This window comes from Lithobates pipiens, unplaced genomic scaffold, assembly GCF_037356315.1.
Source record: "Lithobates pipiens isolate NorthernLeopardFrog02 unplaced genomic scaffold, aLitPip1_a1.2 Scaffold_3, whole genome shotgun sequence".
Classification (NCBI taxonomy): domain Eukaryota; kingdom Metazoa; phylum Chordata; class Amphibia; order Anura; family Ranidae; genus Lithobates; species Lithobates pipiens.
This window is the reverse complement of record NW_027507790.1, coordinates 114318837-114345217: the sequence shown is the minus strand read 5'-3', so window position 1 is coordinate 114345217 and position 26381 is coordinate 114318837. Positions and strand designations below refer to the sequence as shown.

Below are 26381 nucleotides of genomic sequence, written 5' to 3'. Positions count from 1 at the left end.
AAAAATATATATATATATATATATATATATATATATATATATATATATGAAACAGTTAATAAAATCAGAATACTGCATTTATTGTGGTTTTATCTCTATCTTATAATGTGCAAATCCAAAATAATGGTTTGTTTGGAGAAGATGATTAAAAAAGTAGTCACGTAGTGTGGTATTATGTCTCAGCATACAAACATATCCTCTTACTCTTCACAGACATACATGATGTATACAAGTCTTTCAAATCCAATGAGTCACATAGGGCTGACTAGTCTAGTGGCCACAAGAAAATGCAGCTTCAGCTTTTTGGTGAATTCTGAGGGAGTTGAATCACCAATTTGCTCTTTACCTTTGTGGGGGAATATTGTGGCAAGGCCTTTGGAACTCCCCACTCTGCCCCCCTCTCCACTTGCAGTGGCCATTGGAAAGACAAGCAGGGCCTTGTTTCCCATTTTGTTTTATATATAATAATAATAATAATAATATAGATATATAATAAATTATTTATAAAATGGACAGCACAACAATGAGAATTAGATTGCCCTAATGGATGTTGTAGGGTGAAGATGCAAAGAGAACATTGACTGAGGTAGAAACTCAAGCTTTTTGAAGTACTGGAGAGAAAAAAAGATTTAAACAAACAAATGTAAAGAAAATTGACATGCTGCAATACATTATAAGATAAATCATTTTAGAATCCAGTGTCTATACACCACCCTGGCAACTTATCTTATACAGTAAAACCTTGGATTGCGAGCATAATTTGTTCCAGAAACATGTTTGTGATCCAAAGCACTTGTATATCAAAAAAAATTTCCCCATAAGAAATAATGGAAACTCTAACGATTCATCCCACAACCATTTATTCGTAGATCCTTCTGTTTATAGTCCATATAAAAAGATTATAGCAATGCAATAGGTTGTGTAACCATCAAAATGTTATCCACAAATGGAAGCCTCCACAAGGGGATTAGAAGCAAAATCCAGCAGGAGCTACAGAGTATAAAAGAGAAGAGAGGCGCCTCTAAGTGTAGCAATATGTTGCTAAATGTTGTACCTTCATGAAATGTAACCATATTGCTACACTTAGTGGCACCTCTTTTCTCTTTTATACTCAGCTGTGACATGACGCCACTTGTATATCAAGTTAAACTTTATTTAAAAATGTTGCTTGTTTTGCAAAACGCTCTCAAACCAAGTTACTCTCAAACCAAAGTTTTACTGTACTTATATTATTTTTTTAACCTGCACTATTAAATGGCAGCTTTTGTTGTACACTGTGGGCTTCATACATTTGCAGTCTGTCTGACAGTCTGCAGTAGCTAGGATGGAGTGGGTCTACAGTAGCTGGCATGCTCCAATCTCCAGTTTTGAAACTCATGCTATATTAAAGGAGAAATGCAGCCAAAGCTCGTTTAGCTGTACTTCTTCTGTAGATTACAGGTTGTGCACCCTAGTGACCCATTTTCAGCAGATAGCAGGCTGAAGCCTGCTGTCAGCTGACATCACAGAGCCGGTCCAAACTCGAGAAAGATCACGACCAAGTGGTCAGGATCCGCCACATGACTGGACTCAAACCCAGCTCAGCCTTTCAGCAAGCCGCTGAGAGCCTGAGGCGGCTGATCCCACCCCCTCCACAGCCCAGCACTCCAGTGAGCATGGGAGGAGGGGGACAGATCAGAGAGCCGGTGACTGACAGTCACTGCTCTTTTCTCAAGGAGCTCTGAGAACTGAGTGATTAGTGGTGTTTGATCACTTGGTTCTCAGCCTTAGACCTGGCGGGGGACAGATGCAGCATCAGACTGATACTGTATCAATCTAGGTAAGTATAATTTTGTAAAAAATAATTCCCATACTTCTCTTTTAAAATATATTTAAACCATTACCTGGCAAAACAACCCTTTAAAACCAAAATGAAAGGCAAAAAAATTGAGTATATACTTTGGGGGTTATTTACGAAAGGCAAATCCACTTTGCACTGTGCTGATTTTATCATCCAATCATGTGCAAGATAAAATGCTGTTTTTTGTTTTCCTTGCATATCCCCCTCAGATCTACAGCGACTTTACTTCCAACTGCACTTGCAGTGCAAAGTGGATTTTCAGTTAAAAGTAAATAACACCCTGTGTGTGTAACTATATATTTATATATATATATATATATATATATATATATATATATATATATATATATATATATATATATATAAAATACCTTTTATTTTATTTTTTTGATCAAATTCCCTCTGTTCTCAGCTGCATAAGGAGCTCAGAGAGCTGGGGGAGGAGAAACAGCAGTGTCAGCACAAGCCTGATCATTGGAGGAGAGCGGGTTGAGTTCTCTCCACAGCTAAAAAAAAGACTGACCACGCTGTGCTCTCATGCTTAGTGTTCTCAGTTTTTAATAGGAAAGCAGAGGGACTGGCAGGAACACTTAGTATTTCACACAAAGGAAGCAATACAACGACACGTTACTTTTTCATACAAGTATATGGTACTTGTATATGGCACATATCAGGAATTTGAAATGTTGGGTTTACATATTCTTTAAAAGCAGGCACACCATTAAAAAACATTGATTCAGAAAATAAATAGTACATATACTGAAGAGTAAAGTAGAATTTCTATCACATGGTATCATCTTAAAATTTGAATTCCTCAGTGTCAGGGTTGCCAAACGCCCCCATTTTGTTTCCCTAAAAATGTACAAAATTTACTGACAGAGCACATTTTACTGACAACCTGAAATTTTGCAGACATTCCAATGAAAAACTAAAAATGATCAATATATTTACAGTATAAACAATATGCAAATGTTAACAATACCCACAGCAAGTAATATGCCTTGCCTTACAATAAAAGCCAACCAGTGAGTAAGAGAAAAAGTGAAAAAGACTAAATGGTTAATTGGATGTTTTAAACTCAAAGCAGCATACCGCCCAACATAAGTAATTGGGAAGGACAAATGCCTGGAGAATAATGGACAAGGATGCAGCGCACGCAACATGCTGAAGCTAAAAAAAGGGCTGTGGCTACATTTTGCAAATATTGGGTGTGGATTAAAGTCTGAGCCTAATTAAAGTTTTAACTGTATACAGTCCATTGTATTTGTATACACAAAATACTGCTTAATTGTTGTACTTTAAGCTAGAGTCTCACAGTCTCACTATGTAACACACAACATTGTGTATTGAGCCTATGTAATGTTCTAAACAGAATATAAAGCGTAGCGGACAGGACTATGCAATGTACATCATAGTGCAAAAAAGTGCAGTGGTCAGGAGTATGTATTTACATCCATAGTCATTGGTATCAGTGGAAGGAAGGACCCCTCAAGCAAAGCGGTCATTGGGATAAATAATGCTTTGGCATGAGTGGGGGAAAAATGCCCTGGTGTCATTGGTTTCAGAGAAAATATTGGCGGTTTGGGGCAGGAAAAATACCCTAGTTTTAGTGGTCAGAAAAAAACTACTAGGGTTGGTGGCCAGTGCAAGGAATACCTGGTGTCAGTATCTGGTGAAAAAAAGAGTGTCCTGACTTCAGTTGTCAGTAGGAGAAGCCCTGATTAAGGCCCCTTTCACACTGGGATGGTGCGGGCGTCAGCGGTAAAGCGCTACTATTTTTAGTGGCGCTTTACCATCGTTTTAGCAGTGGTATATGGCTGCTAGCGGGGCAGTTTTAACCTCTGCTAGTGGCCGAAGAAGGGTTAAAAGAACCCGCAAAGCGCCGCTGCAGCGGTGCTTTGCCAGTGGTATAGCCACGCTGCCCCATTGATTTCAATGGATAGGAGCAGGTTAGGAGCGGTAAATACACTGCTCCTTCACCGCTCCAAAGATGTGGCTAGCAGGACTTTTTTCACCATCCTGCTAGTGCACTGCTCCAGTGTGAAAGCCCTCCGACTTTCACACTGGAGTGAAAGGGGCCTTTTTTTTCAGGCGCTACACAGGCGCTATTTTTAGCAATGTAGCGCCTGAAAACCGCCCCAGTGTGAAAGGGGCCTTACATGATCAAATCAGTTATTCTTTTTACACATGGTAAATTCTGAAAATCCCCCCAGTTACATTGTTTAGTATGAGGGCAGGCTACACTGGCCACCAATGTAGCAGGGCATTTATAATTACATACAAAGCAATGGAGGATTCTGCACTGACCCCCAGCATAATGGGGAATTGTACATTGAGCACCAATGTAAGGCAGTTCTACATAGACCCCAAATGTAAGGGGGGGGGGGCTCTACACTAACCACCAATATATCAGGAACAATCACACTGACTACCCTGACCATCAGTGAGGGTATGTACACTGCCCACCAATATAGGGGAGCATTCCACACTAACCACCATTATAATGGGAAGAGGTACACTGACCACCAAAGTAATGGGTATTTACACCGATCACCAGTGTAGGAGGGACATTGACACTGACCACTAGTGTAATGAGTTATGATGTAAAACACTATATTGTACTGTATGTTGGAGATCTGTAGATAAAATGATTGTACATTTTCTACAGTGTCTGTTATGCTTCTTCCAGCCAGTTCCTTTTATACTTCCAGATGTAAACCTTACTAAATAAATATCTGCTGCTGGATATGGCTCAGTATTTATATAAAAATATAATTCTAAAGTCTGTACATAAACAAGAATTAAACAGTCATGGTCATTGACTGTGTCTTATGTTTTTGGTTTCTAAACCAATTAATGAGTCACTTTATAATAACCTAGCAATGTTTTGGATTTTCATTCCAGAACTCCTTAAAAGGGAAGAGCTAATTTTCATATATTTCTTTCTTATAAGACTAAAACTTGTCCAGCAAGCATTAGCTGTAGAAGATCTAATTTGAAAAGCACATGGTCAGCAATATTTGACATTCCTTCCTATAAACAACGCAAGTATATTGACTTACAAGTGCAGTATACAATGGTGTGCTTATTAACACTAGTTGTGCCTATAGCGTATTGGTTATAACAAAATGCCACAGCCAAATGCTGGCAAACCATCTTTTTTAAGGAAGCCTACCCAAAACAGACATTGGCCTTTGGGACTTGCCACTTATCAGTAAATGAACCAGATAGTTTGTAGAGTTCGGAAATATTCCAAAGTCAAAAGTTGAGGCACGGAATAGCAACATCAGTTTATCAGTTTCCACCGAACTCGAAATAAGCTCCCCTTCCACTTCCATATCTTTTTCTGGGCACTGACTGGAGGGACTCTAAACCATCAGTATTGGAATGTTGTTTGAGAAGGTGACATATTAGGCAGCCCCTGTTGAAGCAATAGCATGATGCTGATGAGCATATATACTTGTACCTATAAAGCATGTGGTCTCCTTGAGTTACACTCTTTATCCATGTTCATAGCATCACATTTACATATGTCAGAATGACATATTTCTTTGGGAAACCCCTTTTTGATATTGCAAATATTTTTAACTACCTGCCGTATTCACACGTTGCGGTATTTTCAGTGGACACACCGGGGTGATGCCTGCAGCTGCAGTCATCATCTCAGTATTGTTTATTTTGGGCGGCAGAACACTTTAATCTAAAAGCAATCCTAGTGGCTAAATAGCCGCTGTAAGGCTTTTACAAGTGGCAGTAGGCCCCCCCTTCTAGGATTTCCTGCCCCACTGGGGATTTCAGGACTGCAGCCAGTGGTTCTGCCGGCTGACCATAAAGCTGATCAGTGAATCAGAAAGGCCCAGATTAAATCTATAATCTACGTAACCAGTAGTAATGAGTATTTTAGTCACTTCCTTTTCGCCAGTTTTAAACAACCATTAGGCTTCATTCACACTTAGACAATTTGAATCTCAGGTGGAATCGCCGTGATTCTGCCCGCAATTCCAAATCACAACGCGTTTGCAATGCTATTGCTTCTTAATGGCATCCTAATCGCAGTTCAATTTTCCCATAGCCGCCGCATGATAAATCATGCTGCAATCGGAGCAAATCAAGTTTTGTGCATTGCAATTTGCCGCCATTGCAGCGTGATTTATTGAGTGACAATCGTGGTAAAATCACACCGCAAACACATCTCAGGTTTGGCCACAATTTGGAATAGGGGCCAAATCGTGGCTATTCCACCCACCTAGGTGTGAATGAAGCCTTTCTGATTTGAAAAAAAGCAACAGATAGGCTAAGGAGAGATCTGGGGTTTAATAGATCTCAGATGTCTCATAAAGAGGACCTGTCAGGGCCTTCGGCTATCATAATAGAATTTTACATTCCTTGCGTTAACAACAAAAGTGATAAAAAAAAACATTTAAAGGTACAGTGTAAAAAAAATTTTTTTAATAAAATGAAGGAAAGATCGTTTAAACTCCCCGTTCAACCATGCTCGATGAAAACACGCGGTCCCAGGTCAGTAAAATAACAGCAACCACACCACACATGAGGTATCACCATAAACATCAGATCGACAGCAGTAATTCTGTAAATATAAAGTGGTAACTTGTAAAAAATATTAAAGAATCGCTTCTGGATAATATAATGCAGTAGTCATCAACCCTGTCCTCAGGGTCTACTAACAGGCCAGGTTTGCAAGATAACTGAAATACATCACAGGTGATATAGTTTGCTGCTCAGTGATTGCAGTATTCTAGTCTGCATCTCCCCAAGGTAATACATAAAACCTGGCCTGTTAGTGGGCCCTGAGGACAGGGTTGATGGCCACTGATATAATGTACACAGTTTGTCGCCATTACATGGGTGTGCACAATTGTAAAGTCTGACATGTTTGGTATCTATTTACTTGGCATACCGTCATCTTTTATATTTTACCAAACATATTAATAAACATTGTGTTTTTAATCATTCAAAAGAAATTGCGTTTGAAAAACCGCTGCACAAATACTGTGTGACATAAAAATATTGCAACATCCACCATTTTATTCTCTAGGGCCTCTGCTTTAAAAAAAAATATATATTGTTTGAGGGTTTAAAGAAATCTTCTAGCAAAAATACAAATTTTTACATGCATGTGAGAAGTGTCAGAAAAAGAGCTGGTCTTCAAGTGGTTAAAGTGGTTCTAAAGGCTGAAGGTAAAGAACCTTCTGTGTGCAGCGCCCCCCCCCCCCCCCCCTTACCTGAGCTCCTTCCAATCCAGTGATGTTCACGGTGTCCTGGGACTCTCCCTCCCCATTGACTGAGATGGCAGCTGTCAATCATAGCCAGTGAGCCAATAAGGCAGGGGGGGGGGGGGGGTCGAGCCACAAATCCATGTGTCTTATGGAGTGAGCAAGAGGCCTTTCTGGGGGCACTACTCAAGGGGGATTGCCCATGATTTCTGGCAAGGGACCTGAAAATAAGAGAATTGGAGCTGCTCTGTGCAAAACCACTGCACAGAGCAGGTAAGGAAAACATGTTTGTTATTTAAAAAAACAAAAACAAAGCTTTAATACCACTTTAAATTATTCATTCACGTTAATAAATGAACAAAGGAGAATCATACGGTTGTTTTTTTGCTTCTAAACGGTAAAGTAAACCATAAAGTATATTTCTGCTTAGCAATGTGATGGATTTTATTTCCAGAAACCTGTCATGAGAGAATTGTAGAGGCAGCCATTGCTGGCCACTGATCAAAATGCTTATTACCCAACTGCCATGCTAACCCAGGGGTTTCAAGACTTTGAGTCAGTAGGGTTGATTTACTGAAGGAATAGATTCTGTTCACTTAGTGAAGGGAATGGTAGTAAGTTAGGTGAACCTGTGTCCACTTTCATACCCAAACATGTGGGGTTGAATTAAAAAATAGAATTTTTGCTAACGATTGGTTGATTAAAATGAACACAGCTTTATCATATTCACATTGATTAGTGGGAAGTCTCTAATCGTTTAGTAAATTAATCCTAGTAGTGACCTGGAATAAGCATGTAGATAAGACTTTAATTCAGTATATGCAAATAGGAGTCAAGGATCTGAGTAGGTATAAGGCATGTCACAAATTTTGTATATGGTATTTGTCTTTTTTAATCTCACTAACTAACTGATGTCTGTTCTGCTGACTTTCTAGTTTCCAGCGCAAACTGGAACTGTGGAGTGTCTGCTCTTATCGGAAACGCACAAAAGCCAACAGGTATTGCAGATATCTACAGCAAATTTCGGCCTGTTAAGAGGGTCTCCCCACTGAAGCATCAACCTGAGAGTCCAAAACTAAATGAAAGTGATGATCAAAAAGAGGAAAAAGAAGAAAATGAAAAGAATGGAGAGCCTGGAAAGACTGCTGGGAAAGATGGAGGTCCCGGTGAGGATAGTGGGTTTAAATGTAGGAGCCTTGAGCCAAGTGTTTTGCTTGGGGAGCTTGAACACTATGACCTTGACATGGATGAGATTTTGGATGTGCCTTACATCAAATCCAACCAGCCTTTGACTCTTTTTACCAAGGTAGCCTCGGAGAAAAGGACTTCCAGTATACACCCAATATCTAAAGGAAAAACTGGTCCCATTGGGAACCTGGAGAACCTGCCAACCAATGCAACTCAGTACTGTGTATTGTCTCCTGTTAAAAACTCAGCTCAGCTCGCTGTCCTCGATCCAAGCAGGCATTCATCTGGGGGATTAGAGCATTCCCAGTCTGGCATTCAGTGCGCCTCAGTCCACGAACCTGATTGCTATAACAAGGGCTTCCTCAATAGGGCTCTGTCTGATTCTCATGCACAGAAGCTCGAAAAAAGCATGCCTAACTGCCAGCTTCGGCCATTCAACCTGCCAGCACCAGAAACACAACTAGATGGCATAAACGGCAATGTGAACTGGAACTACACTGAAGGAGAAGACATGAAGAAAATCAAAAGCATTTTAAATATTGTTAAAGAAGGGCAAATATCTCTATTGGTAAGTACATAGACTACTGAATATAATCTAACTTTTCTTTTATGTTATCAACAAGCTGCTTTATTTAAGACACAGCTGTACATTTGGCAATGGTGACTGTTCATTCACAGTAACAGTTTATTATGTAAGCCTGATTTATGTAGACTGGAACATAGAAAATCAGCCAATCGCCTACCATGTGTAATCCTGTATGAATGGCATGTAACGTCCGAATGCTTGTCTTCAGCAAGTACCTAGAGTTCCTTTTGAAGTCAGCTCAATTTTATTTTAAGCCATATATAATTCAGTATAGAAAGTCCTGTTAAAAAGTCTTTTGTTATAAAATTTTGTGCATATGTTCCCACTTATTTACCAACATTAATCATTGCAAGGAGTAACACATTCTGCAACATTGAGGATCCATTTATTTCCATGAAGTGCTACAGTTTGTCAGCTCTTCAGCTTGTTTTCATCCCAATCGAAGCTCCCTTTCATTGGCTCAGCGTGGGAACACCGCGCCGCCTGTTGTCCTTTCATTAGTATTCACAAGGTCTCTGTGCCAGCTCTTTGTAGCTACCATTCAGACAGGAGCAGGAATAGAAAGCCTAAAATGTCCCACGATCCATGCAAAGTATTTCATTAGCAACAACTTTGGCGATTAGATTCCACAAGTGCGTGTTACCGCAGTAACAAGAACACTAAAAATGCAATTTAATAGGAGCAAGATTAGATCATCCATTACAAAATCAGGTTAGTTCTGCTGGATTGCTGCCTTCCTTCAGAACAGAGTGTGAGTCTGTGGTGTACATTTATCATTATTACGGCCAGTACAGTGCTCGCTGTACAGACTCATTTTATAAGAGGTGTAAAGGAATAGCACATGTGTCAAGGACAGTTATCCATATTGACCAGCTGGGTATCAGTTTGCTGGCATCAGATCAGTGAAAAGGGTTTTTTTCATTTATCACTCTGGATTTCTGTACTTTGAATTTTATTGCTATTACATGCATATAATAAACAGGCTTTTTTTTCTCTAGCAATTTGAATGTACCCAAATCAACAATTTTTTAATAAAAAATGATTAACCCTTTAGGCTGGCCATTGGACGTTCAAATCTCGGCTGGTTCAGCAGGATGGATTCCCCTGTCAGCACTGTCTGTGTTGATGGGGGAATCATGCAAATTTCTTTCCTGCAACCATGGGTAATTTGCACCGTCTATGGCCTGCCTAAGGAGCATTAGTCTGTAACAATGATCTTAAAATATAACAAGGCAAAACTTTGTTTTTAGTTTTGGATACTGTGGAGAAGGATTAGAACCCTTGTAAGTTTTTATTACTGTCTGAGCCCCTGTAATAAAAAGAAACACTGCAAGACAAAGGCATAAAGAGCTAGTATGCATCACATTCTAGCTCATTATGAAATACCTACCTCAGAACGATGCCCTGAATCTGCGTAGGCCCTCCGAGTACACGACTGATATCTTCCTCCGGTGGCTACAGCGCTCTGATTGGCCAGAGCCACAAAGACGTCACTCTCACATGCACGCGGGAGCCGCCAGTCGCAGCACAGCTACTGAAGAAATAGCACCAGAGGCCCGTTTCTTCAGTACGCATTTGTCAATGATGTTGGCAGAGTGCATATACTGAATATCTCCTAAACTGTGCAAGTTTAGGAGCTATTCACGGTACATAGCCTTGTTATAGCCTTACCTGTAGGTAAAAGTGGTGTAACAGGGTTTACAATCACTTTAAGAAGGCTTACCCTCTCTATTTGTCCTGTTTACCATTATCATTGGAAGTGAAAGTAAAAGAAAATCTCACATTTCGGGTTGTCCCCAGAAAAGTAAATCTTCCAATGGGGACACTGGGTTCTGGTGACCTTGGGGTTCCCAAGGAATTCCTTTAATTTGCAGGGATTTACTCTCACTTCCTGTTTGGCTATGGGATAGGAAGTGAAGGGAAAACTCCACAAATTGCTCTAAAGTGAGAAAAAAGTTTTGCCTATAGTTTTACTTTGAACATTTTTCAGCAAAAGAAAAGCAAAATACTTTTTCCTTCCTTTCAGAAGGAAAAAGTCCTAGAGCTGTTAAGTACCCAGCTATTGTGTGATTATCTGGCAGCTATTTTATCTTTTACCATAACTGAAAAACAAAAGATTTGTTTTTATGTGCTCAGCAGTAGTGATGGCGAACAGTTCGGGCCAACCAACGCCTGTTCTGTTGTTTGCCAAACAGCTAAATTTGCAGGGCACTTGGCGGGATTTTCGCCCACCGAGTGCCCCACAATGCATTGGGTGCTGCACAGTGCATTCTAAGCCCTGATTGGCTGAAGCAATGCACCGCTGATCAGGTGCAAGGCTGTGCCCAATAAGGGCACAGCGAATAGCTGGTTGTTAAGGAATGGGCCGGGAAGCCAGCAGCCACGTCCTTAACAATGGATGAGTTGTCAGTTGTCAGCAGGTTTCCCCACTGACAGCTGAATAAAAAAAAAACATTGCCAGCAAAACAAAAATGTGAAAAAGCGGCCCTTTGTGTCTGGTATGGATTTTAAGAAGAATCCCACACCAAAATTAAGGAAAAAAAAACAGCGTGCCCCCCCCCCAAATTCATACCAGACCTGTGTCCAAGCATGCAGCCTGGCAGGCCAGGAAAGGGGGGGGTGAGCAAGGGACCTCCCCCCACCTGAACCATACCAGGCCACATGCCCTCAACTTGGGGGGGGGGCTTTGGGGCAGGGGCCCTTTTCCCTACAACCCCGGGTGGGGGGTTGTGGGGGGTCTGAGGGTAGGGGGCTTATCGGAATCTGGAAGCCCCCTTTAACAAGCCCCCAGAACCCGCTTTTTTTTCCATATTTTTCACCAAAAAAGTGAAAAAATCTATTTAAATTTATTTTTTATATACATACGGTATATATATGTCAGTTTTACTGCAGCAGGTTCTATACACAGTACAAACACGCCATCTTACAGGCAGACTAAGGGGAACCCTCAAGGCACTATATTTAAAGGAATTTTTTATTTGCTTTGTTTCACTGCATCATTAAAATCACTGCTCCATTAACCACTTCCCGCCCAGCCTATAACAGAATGACGGCTGGTAAGTGGTTCTGTTATCCTGACTGGGCGTCATATGACGTCCAGCAGCATAATATGCCGGCGTGCACTCACAGGGGCGTGCAGTGAGACGATCTCAGGTGCGGTGTGTCATGCGTCAGTCTGACACGCCGCATCTCCGATCGTGGTAAGAAGCCTCTGACTAATCACAGCTGATCATCGCATGAACCAGGAAGTGCTGGTAAATGGCATTCCTCGGTTCACGCTAAAAGGGAGAGATGATCGGTGGCTCTCTCTGTCAGAGGGGGGGGGGTATGTGCTGATAATCAGCACAGCCCCCATCAAATGTACCCATAAGCTGCCAATCGGTGCCCAGTCAGTGCCCCATCATAACCCCCTGCCAGTGCCCACCACAGTGCCAATCTGTGCCCACCACAGTGCAAATCAGTGCCCACCATAGTGCCAATCAGTGTCCATCACAGTGCCAATCAGTGGCCAGCATTAACTCCTGTCAGTACCTGCCCAATCAGTGCTGCCCATCAGTGCCATCTATTAGTGTCCATCAATGCTGCCTGTCAGTGCACATCAGTGCCTCATATCATTACCACATATTGGTGCCCATCAGTGCTGCATATCAGAGCCGCCTATCAGGGCCCATCAATTTTACATATCAGTGCCTTCTCATCAGTACTCATCAGTTCCACCTTATCAGTGGCAACTTATCAGTGCCGCCTCATCAGTGCCCATCAGTGCCGACTCATCAGTGCCTGTCAGTGAAGGAGAAAACAAAATTTTATAACAGAAACAAAGAAAAACTTTTAATTTTTTTTTAAATGTCTGTTTTTTTTAGTTTGTTTAGCAAAAAATAAAAACTGCAGAGGTGATCACATACCACTAAAAGAAAGCTCTATTTGTGGGAAGAAAATTATAAAAGTTTAGTTTGGGTACAGTGTTGTATGACCATACAATTGTCATTCAAAGTGCGACAGCACTGAAAGCTCAAAATTGTCCTGAGCAGGAAGGGGTGAAAGTGCTTGGTATTGAAGTGGTTAAAAACGATCTTTTGTAAGAAAAATGTTTCCATTGAAACATGTCCCCCAGGGCAGTACCTGGGCCCCATATCCTTTTTGATGGCCAATAACTTGCATATAAGCCTTCAAAATGGGGACTTTTGATTTTTTTTCAAGTTCAGGTCCCATAGACTTTAATAGGGTTCGTGGTTTGGATCCAAACTTTTTCCATGTTCGAGAGTTCTGGTGCGAACCAAACCGAGGAGTGTTCAGTCCATCACTATTCAGCAGCATGTGGCACCTTCATACATGCACAACTACAAGTCACAGCATTGGGAATGCATCTTTTGGTCAGCACTGAAGAAGTTAATCCAGTGGAGTTTCAGAGAAAGAACAGGACGACAAAGCGTGTGTAATTAGATTTTGTTCACTTGAGCGATAAGTGTTTTCTTTGTAATTTTCTAGGGATATACATGTTTTATTAATTTTAGCTGTGCCAGCTTTTAAAGGCACTGGGAACAATTGTGTAGTCTGCAATGTACGGACTTTGACTCTCCAGCAATTTATCACAATTAAAGGAGGGCTAGGATTTTTAACATGCAGAGTATACTTGTTGCCAATTGGATTGCAGTAATTAAAACATTGATAAGTGTTTTGTCTAGTTTATTATTGCTTATACGCTGTTTTGGGTTGAAACATATGGTAACATGCTGTTTTCCTACAGGGAAACATTTCTTGGATGATTATTTTACAGGAATAGCTTACATTTGTTTAAATCCAGTAAAACCTAACGTTTTGAGTACCCAGTAAGGTATTTATAGTAGAGTTGCTGACTATAAGTCAATGTATATTTCTTATGCTCAGCAGAAAGTTGTGAAATCCTTTTGCAGAATGAATTTGAGGTTGGCCAAAAAATGATCCGCCATGAACATTCTTTTAACTGATGGGAAAGAATATAAAGGAAAGCTTCACCTGCATAAACACAGTTTTACTTGGGAGTTTAGTGTGCACAATGGGACCTGCTGAATATTTTGGAAGCGTAACCCCTATTTTGTTTTGGTTTGTCAATATACTCACTTGTGGAGTATAAGGGCCTGTGTCAACAGGCTTCAGCCTTGTCAACGGCATTCGTTTGACATCAGTATGAGATGCTTCTGGGTTCCTTCAGAATTCAATAAAAAGTGCATTTGACGTGCATTTCATCTGCTTCAAGAGGGTTTTACATTCCTATAGACATGTATGGATTTGCAAAATAAATTCTGCAGATCGAAGCGTGAAGTGGTTCTTGAGCCAGAAGGTTTTTTACCTTAATGCATTCTATGTATTAAGGTAAAAAAACCTTCTGGGTGAAGTCCCCCCCAGCCCCAATAAGGTAAGGGGTGGGGCTGAGCCATGCTCTGCGTGGGAATGGATAATGTCCATTCACAGGAGCGCAGCTGGGGAATGAGCAAGAGGCTTGCTATTGGGGGCACTCGGCTGCGGGGAGGAGCCAGGACTGCTGGCGGAGAACCCAAAAAGAAGAGGATTGGGGTTGCTCTGTGCAAAACCAGAGCAGGTAAGTAACTTTTTTTGGTTTGTTTTTTAAATGATAACCTATAGAATCACTTTAAGCCTGATACACACATGCAAAATATCAGTTCAGCAGAAACCGCCTGACATTCGGCCCATGCGTACATCAGCCTGTCCAACAGAAGCCAGTGAGACGGCTGGCTTCTGTCGAATGGTCATGCTGGAAACCCAGCAGCCGATCGCCATCCGATCAGCCCTCGCAGCCAATGGCTGCAAGCGCTGACTGGTGTGTTCTGGCGGGGAGGGGGAGTCCTCCTATCAAAACACAATAGCTCAGCAGGTAGATCGTTGTTCTAACATTGCATAGTTAGTACAGTGAGCTCCTCTCGAGCGCCTCCGTTTTTATTTTTCATTCAACCTGCTCGGTTGAATGAAAAAAAAAAACTTGGTGTGTACCAAGCTTTAGTCTTTGGGAGTGATGAACCTGAAATCAAGTGGCAAATTGATAGCGTTCGAAGAATACACTGCTTCTTTCATCAGGGAGGGAAACCTGTTAAGGTTAATTGAAGTAGAACCAAGGAAAAAAGTCAGTTTTCAGTTTTTTTTTGTGTCCCATTGGAGAGATTTCCCTTCACATCCTGTCCCATATGTAGCCAGGGTTCATTAGGTTGCTCTTTAATTTAGTTTCTCCTTTAAAATCTTTTAAGGAATGAGAATGAGTTAATTTGCTCCTGGCAGGATCAAATAAATACTTGGGTTGGAGCTTAGTTTAGGAGAAGCTGATAGATGGGAAGTTGATTGCCAGTCAGGAAAGCCATGACCTAAGCAGGGAAATCCTTTATTTTTTACAACTCCTGGGATAGGCACCCCTGTTACTGGACATACAAGATACACATACATATACGATACACCACTATCTGAACAGAACTTCTGAATGATTGAGAAGATGTGATTTGATGAACTTTTGAAGAAACTCGTTTAAATAAAATGGATTTGGACTGAGCTCCTGGCTGCTTCATGTGTCTGTAACCTTACTGTTGTGAAGTGGGATAGTACCCTGTTAAGCTATTACTAGACTGTGCATCTCATGAGGTACCCACGTGGAGATGAAGGCTCACAGTGTAACCAACTGTGTGCAGACCTGGTTGTCTAGGGGATTGTGGTGGATATGGAAGTGAATGCAAGACTTTAGACCCAACACAAGAGGTGTTCCCAGTCAGAGTGGCAGTTGCCAAGGCTGACCAAGGAGGATGTTACATAGTTACATAGTTAGTCAGGTTGAAAAAAGACACAAGTCCATCCAGTTCAACCAAAAAAATAAAAATAAAAATAAAATAAAATATACTATATATATATATATACATATAATATATATATATATATATATATATATATATATATATATATATATATATATATATACACATACACATACATACACACATACATATACCAGCCCATATACCCAATTCTATACCCACAGTTGATCCAGAGGAAGGCAAAAACCCCCAGCAGAGCATGATCCAATTTGCTAAAGCAGGGGAAAAAATTCCTTCCTGATCCCCCGAGAGGCAATCGGATTTTCCCCGGATCAACTTTACCTATAAATTTTAGTACCCAGTTATATTACGTACACTTAGGAAATAATCCAGGCCTTTCTTAAAGCAATCCACTGAGCTGGCCATAACCACCTCTGCAGGGAGTCTATTACACATTTTCACAGCTCTTACTGTGAAGAAACCTTTCCGTATTTGGAGATGAAATCTCTTCTCCTCTAGACGTAAAGAGTGCCCCCTTGTCCTCTTTGTTGACTTTAAAGTGAATAACTCGACACCAAGTTCCCTATATGGACCCCTTATATATTTGTAAATGTTGATCAAATCCCCCCTTAATCTCCTCTTATCAAGAGTGAATAAATTCAGTTCCTCTAATCTTTCCTCATAGTTGAGTTGCTCCATGCCTCTTATCAGTTTGGTTGCCCTTCTCTGCACTTTCTCCAGTTCCCCGATATCCTTTTTGAGAACTGGTGCCCAAAACTGAAAAATGTTGAGTGTGTGCATTGTGTGCACCTTGCCTTTGGGCCTTTGGTGTGAAAGGTGTGAACGAAAAATTGAGTACTAGTGGGCTGTGGACTGAGTATGGCCAGTGTTTGTCCTGAGAAAGCTCTGACACAGAAGCTGTCTGAAAGAATACATGTGGGTGATTCAGGGGAACGGGGATCCACCCACACATAGCCAAAACAGGAAGTGAGAGGAAATCCCACCAAGATGAGGGAATCCCTGATTGTTACCAGGGTCACCAAAACAAGTTTCCCCATTGATAGACTTACCCCCTATTACTGTTCTAGTGACAACCCAAAATGTGGGATTTTCTTTTACTTTCACTTTTAATGGTAAACATGACAAAAATGGGGACACTGACAGCAAAGAAAAGCTGACGAGTGTTCCATTCCATCTCACCTCTATCCAGGACTAAAAAAAATGGTTGCCTCCTATTATACTTTAAAGTGGTAGCAAAATCTTTTTTTAAACTTGTACCTATAATAAGGCTTACCTGTAGGTACTATGAATATCTCCTTAACTTGCACAGTTTTAGATATTCACACTGCATGCAGCCGATGATGTCACTGGTGCATGCCCTCTTAAGGGACAGCATACCTGTGACATTCCTTCAGAGCTCTGTTGCCGCGGCCGTGACTCCCGTAGGCATGTGCAAGACTGACGACGTCGTGGATTGGCCAATCAGATGGCTGAAGCACCCAAACCCAGATGGAAGACCGGGTGAAGATGGAAACCCTGTCAGTGGTGACAGTGCATTGCTGGAGGGCTTCATTCTGAGGTAAGCATTTTATAATGTGCTAGTATGCAATGCATACTAACACATTATGTCATTGTCTTGCATGTTTTTTTTAAAGGCTGTGGTTTACTACCACTTTAAGGTTCGGCTTTTCTCCCGTTCCCCTAATTTAAAGACCCAGATTGAGAAAGCTTTTTCACTTTAGCAAAAGGTATAAAGTTATTACACAGTGTAGATGCATTCCTGTTATGATGCCACACCACCCTACCTCTACCTAATCTGAGTTTTACTTTGTATCAGAGTACAAATATTTTTAAACTGTAAAAAACTAATTTTCTTCATTTAGCTGTTGTCCCATCCAGGATCCTGAATTTTGACCAGGTATATGGAAAGAGGCGGGGCTAACTATTCCTCAATTACCAGTCTCCAGAGATTCTGATTGGGTAATGGTTTTAAGTGCACAGGGAACTATATTTATTTCCTGATAATTTGTGCATCTGCAAATACACTGATAGGGCTACTTTAACCTCCTCATTGCCATCAGTACCATGGACAGTGCACATAAGGCAGCCTTATCATTCATTTTATGCTGATATTCACTTAAAGGCCTGTACAAATCATATTGAGTGCATGATGAATGTGTAAGCAGAAGTTGCCTTTGGTAAAAACTCCATGTCAAAGGGATCAGTAGATCTAAGGATACAGGCAGCAGAATTTATATACAAATCAAATACAATAGGACATTGGTATTTTTCTGTAATGGCTGCATGCATAGTGTTCAAAGGTCAGTCCAAGAAAGGCTTCTTTACTGTAAGCCCTCGACACACGGTCGGACATTCCGACGGAAATTGTCCGATCGGACCGTGTTGTCGGACAATCTGACTGTGTGTGGGCTCCATCGGACTGTTTCTGTCAGAATATCCGACGGACAAAGTTTTAGAACTGGGCTATAAAACTTTCCGACAACATGATCCGATCGGACTTTGTCCGATTGTGTGTAGAGAAATCCGATCAGACAAAGTGCTATGCATGCTCAGATCAAATTCCTAGACCAAAGCTATTGGCTACTAGCCTGAACGTAGTCCCGTCGTAAAGAAATAACGTCATCACGTTACGTACAATCAGATTTTCCGACAACTTTGTCCGACCGTGTGTATGCAACACAAGTTTCGGACAAAATACGTCGGACAAAATTCGACGGATTTTGTTGTCGGAATGTCCGACCGTGTGTACAAGGGCTTAGAGCTGAAAATGTGCAATAGACTCTCAAGAACTAGTTATGGCCAGTTCAGTGAATTGTTTTATAAAACAGCTAGATACATTCCTAAATGCACAAAATATAACTTCATTAAAAAATAAATTTTTAATAACATCAGAAATTGCTGATCTGCTGGAGCAATTTAGACCATACCTTACAGGGTTTTTTGCCTTTCTCTGGATAGTGGTTTTAGGGTTTCTTTATATAGAGGTCAAAAATGTATTTATTTTGTTTCTATTGGTTGAACTAGATGGACTTACTGTATATCTGTTTTCAACCTACAATAACACTCTGAGATTCCATCTTTGGTATCCAGTGTTGTGTCGTCCTGCCATAGTCACAAAGCCTTCTCCTGCTGTAAAATGCAGAGAGTAACCTAATGAAAAGTCCAGCAAGAAGATTAGGAGTCCAGTACAGTAGACGGTGGCAGCAGATGACAAGGCCTGGACACTTAGGCACAGAGATCTTGCTTCCGGAATCGCTCTGCCCACTAACAGGCCAGGTTTTATGTATTACCTTGTGGAGATGCAGACTAGAGTACTGCAATCACTGAGCAGAAAATGATATCACCTATCATATATTTCAATTATCTTGCAAACCTGGCCTGTTAGTGGGCCCTGAGGACAGGGTTGATGACCACTGCTCTAGAGATTGGCACATAACTGTAATTTATGGGGCCCCATAGCAATATTTTGATAGTATCCCGAACAATCTCTTTCTAGGACACTTGTCAATGTCAATTGTGTCAACAGTCAAATTGATCTTAAGGAACTTTATCCAAATTGCCACACAAAAGTTCCCCACCTACTGCGCATGCATGCGTTTCACTATCTGTAGCAGACTGTCTTGAAGGCTCCTGGGATGCATGATATGTATTCCAATGGGCTGCACGTGGGGGGGCGGGGGCTGAGGGACTGAGTACAATGTCTTCCACACCTAGACAAGGAATGTGGAATTGGGAACAAGAACCCCCCCTCTTCTTTGAAAAAGTTCAGCTTTATGTTTTCCATCTATACTTTTTAAATACATTTAATATAGCTAATATAGATACTTCAGGTAATGTACCTAAACACATAGGGGGGATTTACTAAAGCCGGAGAGTGCAAAATCGAATGCAGCTCTGAATAGAAACCAATCAGCTTCCAAGTTTATTGTTGACGCTTAATTAAACAAGCTGAAGTTAGAAGCTGATTGGCTACCATGCACAGCTGCACCAGATTCTGAGTGCACCAGTATTAAAAAATCTCCCCCATACAGTCTAGCTATACAGCCAGTTCATTCTAGGGCTTCTCTATAAATTTTGGTCTGTATTGTGCTTGTTGCTTATTTTAAAGGCAAAAACAACTACTTAAATATTTATTTGCATGGGAGGAGCATTCAGGGATTGTTCTGGCACATACAGAAGGCACTCATTTCTTATTGTACCCTGAAAATATGCCAACCAGCACCCACCTGGAATAGTTATATCACGCAGGTTTAATCCTCAACATGGATGACCAAATGTGTGCCTAATCAAACCACATACAGTCAATAAGGCATTTCTTTGGGTTTGGTTTGCCTATGTTTGAAGGTAATAGCATAGGCTTACAGTGGCAGAATACAGAGTACATATCAAGCTGGAGGAACTAAGAAGATAGAAGGTTTAGGCTAAATGAGACACGAAATATATCATTCTAACTGTGTATCCTTATTTGTCTAATATTTTGCACCACTGAAACCATGGTATGCAGGTTCAGTTCTGAAATGTTGCTATCAAAGCTAATAGAGATTTTACTAGCCATAGCCAACCTAACCTAAGGTAAATATGCTTCCCTAGGAACACTTAGAATATGTTTTACTTCCTTTTTTGGATATAAATGCCATTTATTATGTTCATGTATGTTTTTCTTTCAAGTACAATAAAGTAGGAACTGCAGTAAGTCAGACACATGGTATTATATATTTTACAAATGAGCCATGATCCTGTCTAACCTGAGTCATTTTCCATTAGTTTTAGAATTGTTTGGCGGAGAACTTTTTATTGATATAGTCGTTTGATTAGAGCAGATCTTTTCTCCAGAGCATAGTGAAAAAAGTCAGTCTTTGCTGGAAATGTTATTCAGTTTTGTCCCTTATGCAGGCTCCAGTTGGATGGTATGTCTGTGGTTTGTTGCCATAGTAGAATTCGGTCACATAACTGGAAACAGTTGAAGAAAGAAATCACCAGTGGAGCCTACTCTGCTCTGCATGCATGGCTGTCATCAGTCAATGTTAATTAGAAAGTATGGAAACAAAAATAAAGGGGTCAATGTGATGGGACATGTATTGACTAATAGCTGTATAGTTTTTTGGTAGCTGGAGACTTTCATTTGCTGATGCTGTGTTGGTTCATTAAATATTTATCTTAATGTAATAAAACATTATATTATTATTCATATGATATCTCTGTTTATAATAAAGTACAACGGCTCTACTGTACTGTAGGTTGCAGTTAGGTTTTAGTGAAGATCTATATGTGTTGGTTTATTATTTACAAATTATTAATTAAAATTAATTTCTCCTACCCCCTGCCCTCCAAATGTACTGTCATGTCAACTTCTTTTGTATTGTTATTGCATTTTTTGTGTTGGGGTTTATGAGGTTTTGCCCTGGGTCAAGGTGCTGCCGTGTTATATTGTATCTGTGGTCAATATATAAAATTATATATTCATTTTAATATTTACATCTAGCCCTACTCTTATGAATCTGAATAATCTTAAAAACTTTAGCAGTGACATCTAAGAGGGGACAAATAACAAAACTTTATAATGCACTATTACAAAAAAGGTCAAAATCTAATTCTGTGAGGTACAGATTGTATTGGCAAATGGATATTGCCCCTCTGAATGATGTGGAGTGGTCTAACATTCTTTATAACCTAGAACAGGTATCCCTTTCTGCATCTCAGAGACTTACCCTCCTTATTCGTCGGACATATTATACCCCCCAGAACCGTTTTTAAGTGGCATAAGAGGGAAACTCCTCTATGTCCTTGATGTGAAAGGGATTTTGGGACACTGGTGCATATGATGTGGAGATGCTCTAAGTTGGTTAGATACTGGACATGTGTATTGGACACTATTAATAGTGTGTTTAGAGTTAAAATTCCGATAGGACCCAAGACTCCTCAGATTTGTATGGTGATCCTTTGTCTCCACAGCTCCCCCAACCAACTCTTTATGGGTAAAAACTATCCATATAACCATATATTCTATCTATAAGTCTTATAGATAGCATATATGGTTGATCAGAATAGAAAATTTACAAAATTGTGGCGCAACTGGCTTGGCAAACTAGGATTCATTCCGGTACAATTAGGTTGTTAGGGTGAAGCACATAAGGTTTTTTTTTTGTGCCATTATTTTTTTATCTTGGTGGTAGATAATGGGCACAGTGCACTAGTAGTTGAGGGATTAAAGATAGTGGGAATTAATGGATGGAAAGTATGGGGTTGTCACAGATATAGACAGGAGTGAAACGATATATTGCATTTGGAAAGTTGAATCTCTTAAACATTTGGAGAGTCGTAGCCTCCCTGGCAGTATTCCCGAGTCTGACTCGGGGTGAGATTTAATTACCATAAGCGGTATTCCGGAACCAGACTCGGGATCGCATCGCTGGATCCATGTAGGGGCATACTTACCGTGTCCCCTGGATCCAGTGATGTCTCCCCGCTGTGATCAGCGAGCCACCGTGCCTCGCTCAATCTGTGTCAGCGCTGGGCTCCATTCCCTGCGAGCGTTGCGACGCACGGGGACGGAGTTCGGCGCCAAATTCAAAAAGTTAAATACACAGTATAGATACAGTATACTGTATACTGTAATCTTACAGATTACAGTACTGTATCAAATAATTACACATCCTCTTTATCCCGAGTGGTTTGTCCAGTGTCCTGCATGCAGTTTTATATTATAAATACTGTTCTCTAGGCCAGGAAACTGGAGATTGTCCATAGCAACCAAAAAATGTGCGTTTACATCAAAAGTGGTTATAGACCAGCTAGAAAAAGTGATAATAAATTAGAATCACTCGCAGAATTGAGTGATAGTAATTTGTGGGGAAATTCGTCATCAAACACTAAAAGTAATGACAGCGACAATTCTGCAACTCAGCATATATCAGTTTTTTGATTTGATTACATTATTGAATAATTTTTATTATTATTATTAGATTTATAATTTGTTATTATTTATAGTTATTTATTTATTATATATATTATATTATAATTTATGATTTCATATTTCAAATTTTATTATACCTGGGATGTCTATTAGACTCTTGTTTGGATGGATTTAGTGAATTATTTCTAAGAATTACAGGCCTACAATATAAAACGCCAAATTTCCATGCAAAATAATGGTACCGCTTTCAGCACCTAAAATCTGAAATAATCATACTGCCCTCTATTAGAGTCTGGCATAGCATACTGTGCATGTCTTTTTTTTCTTTAAATGAGGCTCATAAATACCTGTTTAGAGCTATCTTCAGGCCGGTCAAATGTCTTGTGTCTGCTTGGCAGCTCCGATTCATGGCTTCTGTAGGAGGGGCTGAGATCTCCCTCTGATGTCAGCTGGGGAGATCACATGGCCACTCTCCAGCAGTAGCCCTGGAAACTGGCTGAGAGTTATGTGACTGGCCTGAAGATCGTGCTAAATCGGTATTTACAATGCTTGTTTTTATAGAAGGCATGTATAGTGTGCTATACCAGGCTATAATAGAGTGCTGGAAGAGGCCATTTAGAATTTTTTTATTTATAATAGCAGTGGGGGGAGGGGGGTGGAGACAGGGACACAGAGCTGACAGGCAGGGAGGTGGGGGTGAGCGAAGGCCAGAGCAGGCTGTGGATGACAGAGGGATGTACACTGACTACAGATTTTTGTGATCAGTGCAGAGAGGGGGATACAGGAAGTTGCAGGTTCAGGGAGGCTTTTTTTACTGTTTAGAGGGGGACAGATTACACAGCACAAGCACTATACTGTTTAATCTGCTTTAAGGGACCAAGATCTGTATTTTTTTGAGGGAGGTTAACAAGCACTTTAAATAAATGGTGTATTTAAACAATGAATAAAAGCACTTAGAGGAAGTAAAGCCTTAATAAAAATAAAAATAGACCCTGCCAGGCAAAGGCATAATGAGCTAGTATGCATAGCATACAACTACTTTAGAGCTGGGGACTAAGCTTGATACTGATAGAGCCAGTGAGATCCACCATAGAGGGGTTATGATAAATGTTGGGGAACTGTTCAGTCCAAGTGTGCGTCATGCATGATCAACTCATTAGTTAAGGGAGATCTATAGTCACAGCATACACTTTTAATTTTATAACATCAGCATTGTAATTGTTATACAAATGATAGTTGTTTTCGACAATCCAATATAAGGGTGCTTAAAAAAAAGCCTCTTTTGTTATGTGATTGCTATCTGCTGGCCATCTTCTTCAATAACTACCTAGATTCCATAAATTCTCGTCTGCTCACTCCTTTGGTTTACTTTCACATTCTAAGGACTTCATATCCCATAGTACCTTGCTGAATGCAAGCAGTGATTGCGTTACTGACTCCGCCTCCTGAAACTCCTTTTCACATTACCCAAACATTTGACTCCAGTTTTCAATCTTTTTAATATGTCATAGCCTACACCATATACATATGCATTTATCAACAAACATATTCTATTCACACTCTTGAAACCAAATCCCTTTAAACATCTTAAATTATATTATATACACCCCATATTTAAAGAGAAACTGCAGTCTGTTCACATATGTGCACATCTGGTGTAAGGGTGGCTGTGGTTGCACATCTGGTGTAAGGGTGGCTGTGGTTGCACATCTGGTGTAAGGGGGGCTGTGGTTGCACATCTGGTGTAAGGGGTGATGTGGTTGCACATCTGGTGTAAGGGGTGATGTGGTTGCACATCTGGTGTAAGGGGTGATGTGGTTGCACATCTGGTGTAAGGGGTGATGTGGTTGCACATCTGGTGTAAGGGGGGCTGTGGTTGCACATCTGGTGTAAGGGGGGCTGTGGTTGCACATCTGGTGTAAGGGCAAAAGAGGGTTTCACCATGTCAGATCCAAACAGTGTACTTCACCCAACACAGCTTCTTAACGTAAACACGGCTAAAAGTGGCATGTAAACATGGCAAAACTGACATTTTTAAACGTTGGCTATTATCTGTCAAATTAAATCGTTCAGGAGAGGTTTTAAAACATCCCGTGTACATTAAACCTTATCCATTTGATAAACTTTCATCTTCTTGAACTCCTTAAAAATTGAACTTCTGCTTTTCCCAGTTCCTCCTTCCCTCTGGTGTCACATTTGGCACCTTTCGGGGAGGGGGAAGCAGATACCTGTCTAATAAAGGTGTTTTGGTCCCACTTCCAGGCATAGATTCCCGAGCCACCTGTGATTATCTACGCCACTTCCTGTCCCCCTCCCCGCTGTCTTCTGGGATACACACGGATCCCAGAACACAGCAGGGACCAGTGGAATAGCGCAGCGCGGGTCGCGCATGCCCAGTAGGGAATCAGGAAGTGAAGCCGCAAGGCTTCACTTCCTGATTCCCTACTGCTCATGCGCAACTCACCCTTGCGATATCCCAGGAAGGCTTCACTTCCTGATTCCCATAACGAGGATGACGGTGGCAGCACCTGGCAGCCGAGGGATGAATTGGCTTCAGGTGCCGATATCGCGGGCACCCTGGACATGTGAATGTCCTTATTTTAGTCCAGTATTTGTAGCTGCTGACTTTAAAAAAAAAATGAATAAATCGGCGGACCACCGCTTATATAAAGTACTTGGGCTAGGTTCCAGAACCACTCTTGATCTCCATCTGTATTCTGTGCTGTCCACACCATCATTACAAGGCCTTTATGGCTAATGCAAGGATGGTACTATGACTATGGCAGGGATCCTAATGTGCTTGCTCTTAGGTAAGACTTTTTGTTTTAAAGGTTTAAAATTAAGCCAGGTTCATGTTAGATTTGTATTTGATCACTATAGGACTAAGTATCTGAAGTAAGAACTGATCATGTCGCCCATAGTAACCAATCAGATTTTCCTTTTTATTCTCCATAATGAAAACCCTAATTGGAGATTCTGCTTGTTAGGAGAAGGTTGTATGTTATTAGCTCAGACAGTTTTATGCATTAGGGCCTTGTGTGAGTGTTTAGTTCTACAACTGGTATGAGTGATAACAACACCTCCATGTGCAATCTTTCAGTATCTCCATGCTTTAGTAATCTGAGCTGGGAAAAATGAAACAGTGTGTGGCATTCAGGCACATTCTCCCCATGTCACAGTAGAGCTGAATGAAAAGACTAATCATGCCTATTTTGTTAATCATGGGCTGTCAAAAGTCATGATTTATTTCGGAAATTTTCTCAAAACTAAACCATTTCCATGAATACACAGCATGAAGTGATAATTCCTCATGTGTGATACCATTGTGGTGTTTCACAGATTTAAACTTTAATGTTTATGAGATCTGGGCTTTGATCAATTTCTTTTCCACTTTTCCCACAGTTTTCTGCCTGTAAAATGGATATTCAGCCTTGTTTTCCGCATGCTGCTAGGAATTCTGATTACTGACATTCAATTATGTCAGTCATTAGAGGAATTTCAACATATAAGTGACAATTAAGTTAATGCATTTCACTTTTACACCGATTCATCACAGACTGCACTAACCGAGAGCTGGATTCACTCTTTTCCAACTCCTTTAGTACATTGACCTGTGTTGCCTTACACATAAATGTGTGTTCCATTAAAGCAGAATGTTACTCTCTCAAATTTTTTTGCCTGATGGTTGTGGGGGTCTGTGGGTGTGGGGCGTATATGAATCTGGCTGCACCCTTTAACAAGGGGGCCCCAGATCTCGCCCCCACCCATGTTAATGGGTAGGGGTACATTGTAAAAAAAAGTGTCAAAA

General features: G+C 40.7%; 1 protein-coding gene across 12 annotated transcripts in view; it reads left to right on the top strand.

Moving 5' to 3' along the window:
- The window catches only part of SNCAIP (synuclein alpha interacting protein), a 311501-nt gene that overhangs the window by 197912 nt on the left and 87208 nt on the right, over positions 1–26381 (top strand). For all 12 annotated transcript variants that reach the window (XM_077462204.1, XM_077462193.1, XM_077462201.1 and 9 more), the window contains one exon: positions 8010–8830. In XM_077462204.1, coding sequence (XP_077318330.1) covers positions 8010–8830 — 821 coding nt within the window. The remainder of the gene's footprint in view (positions 1–8009; positions 8831–26381) is intronic.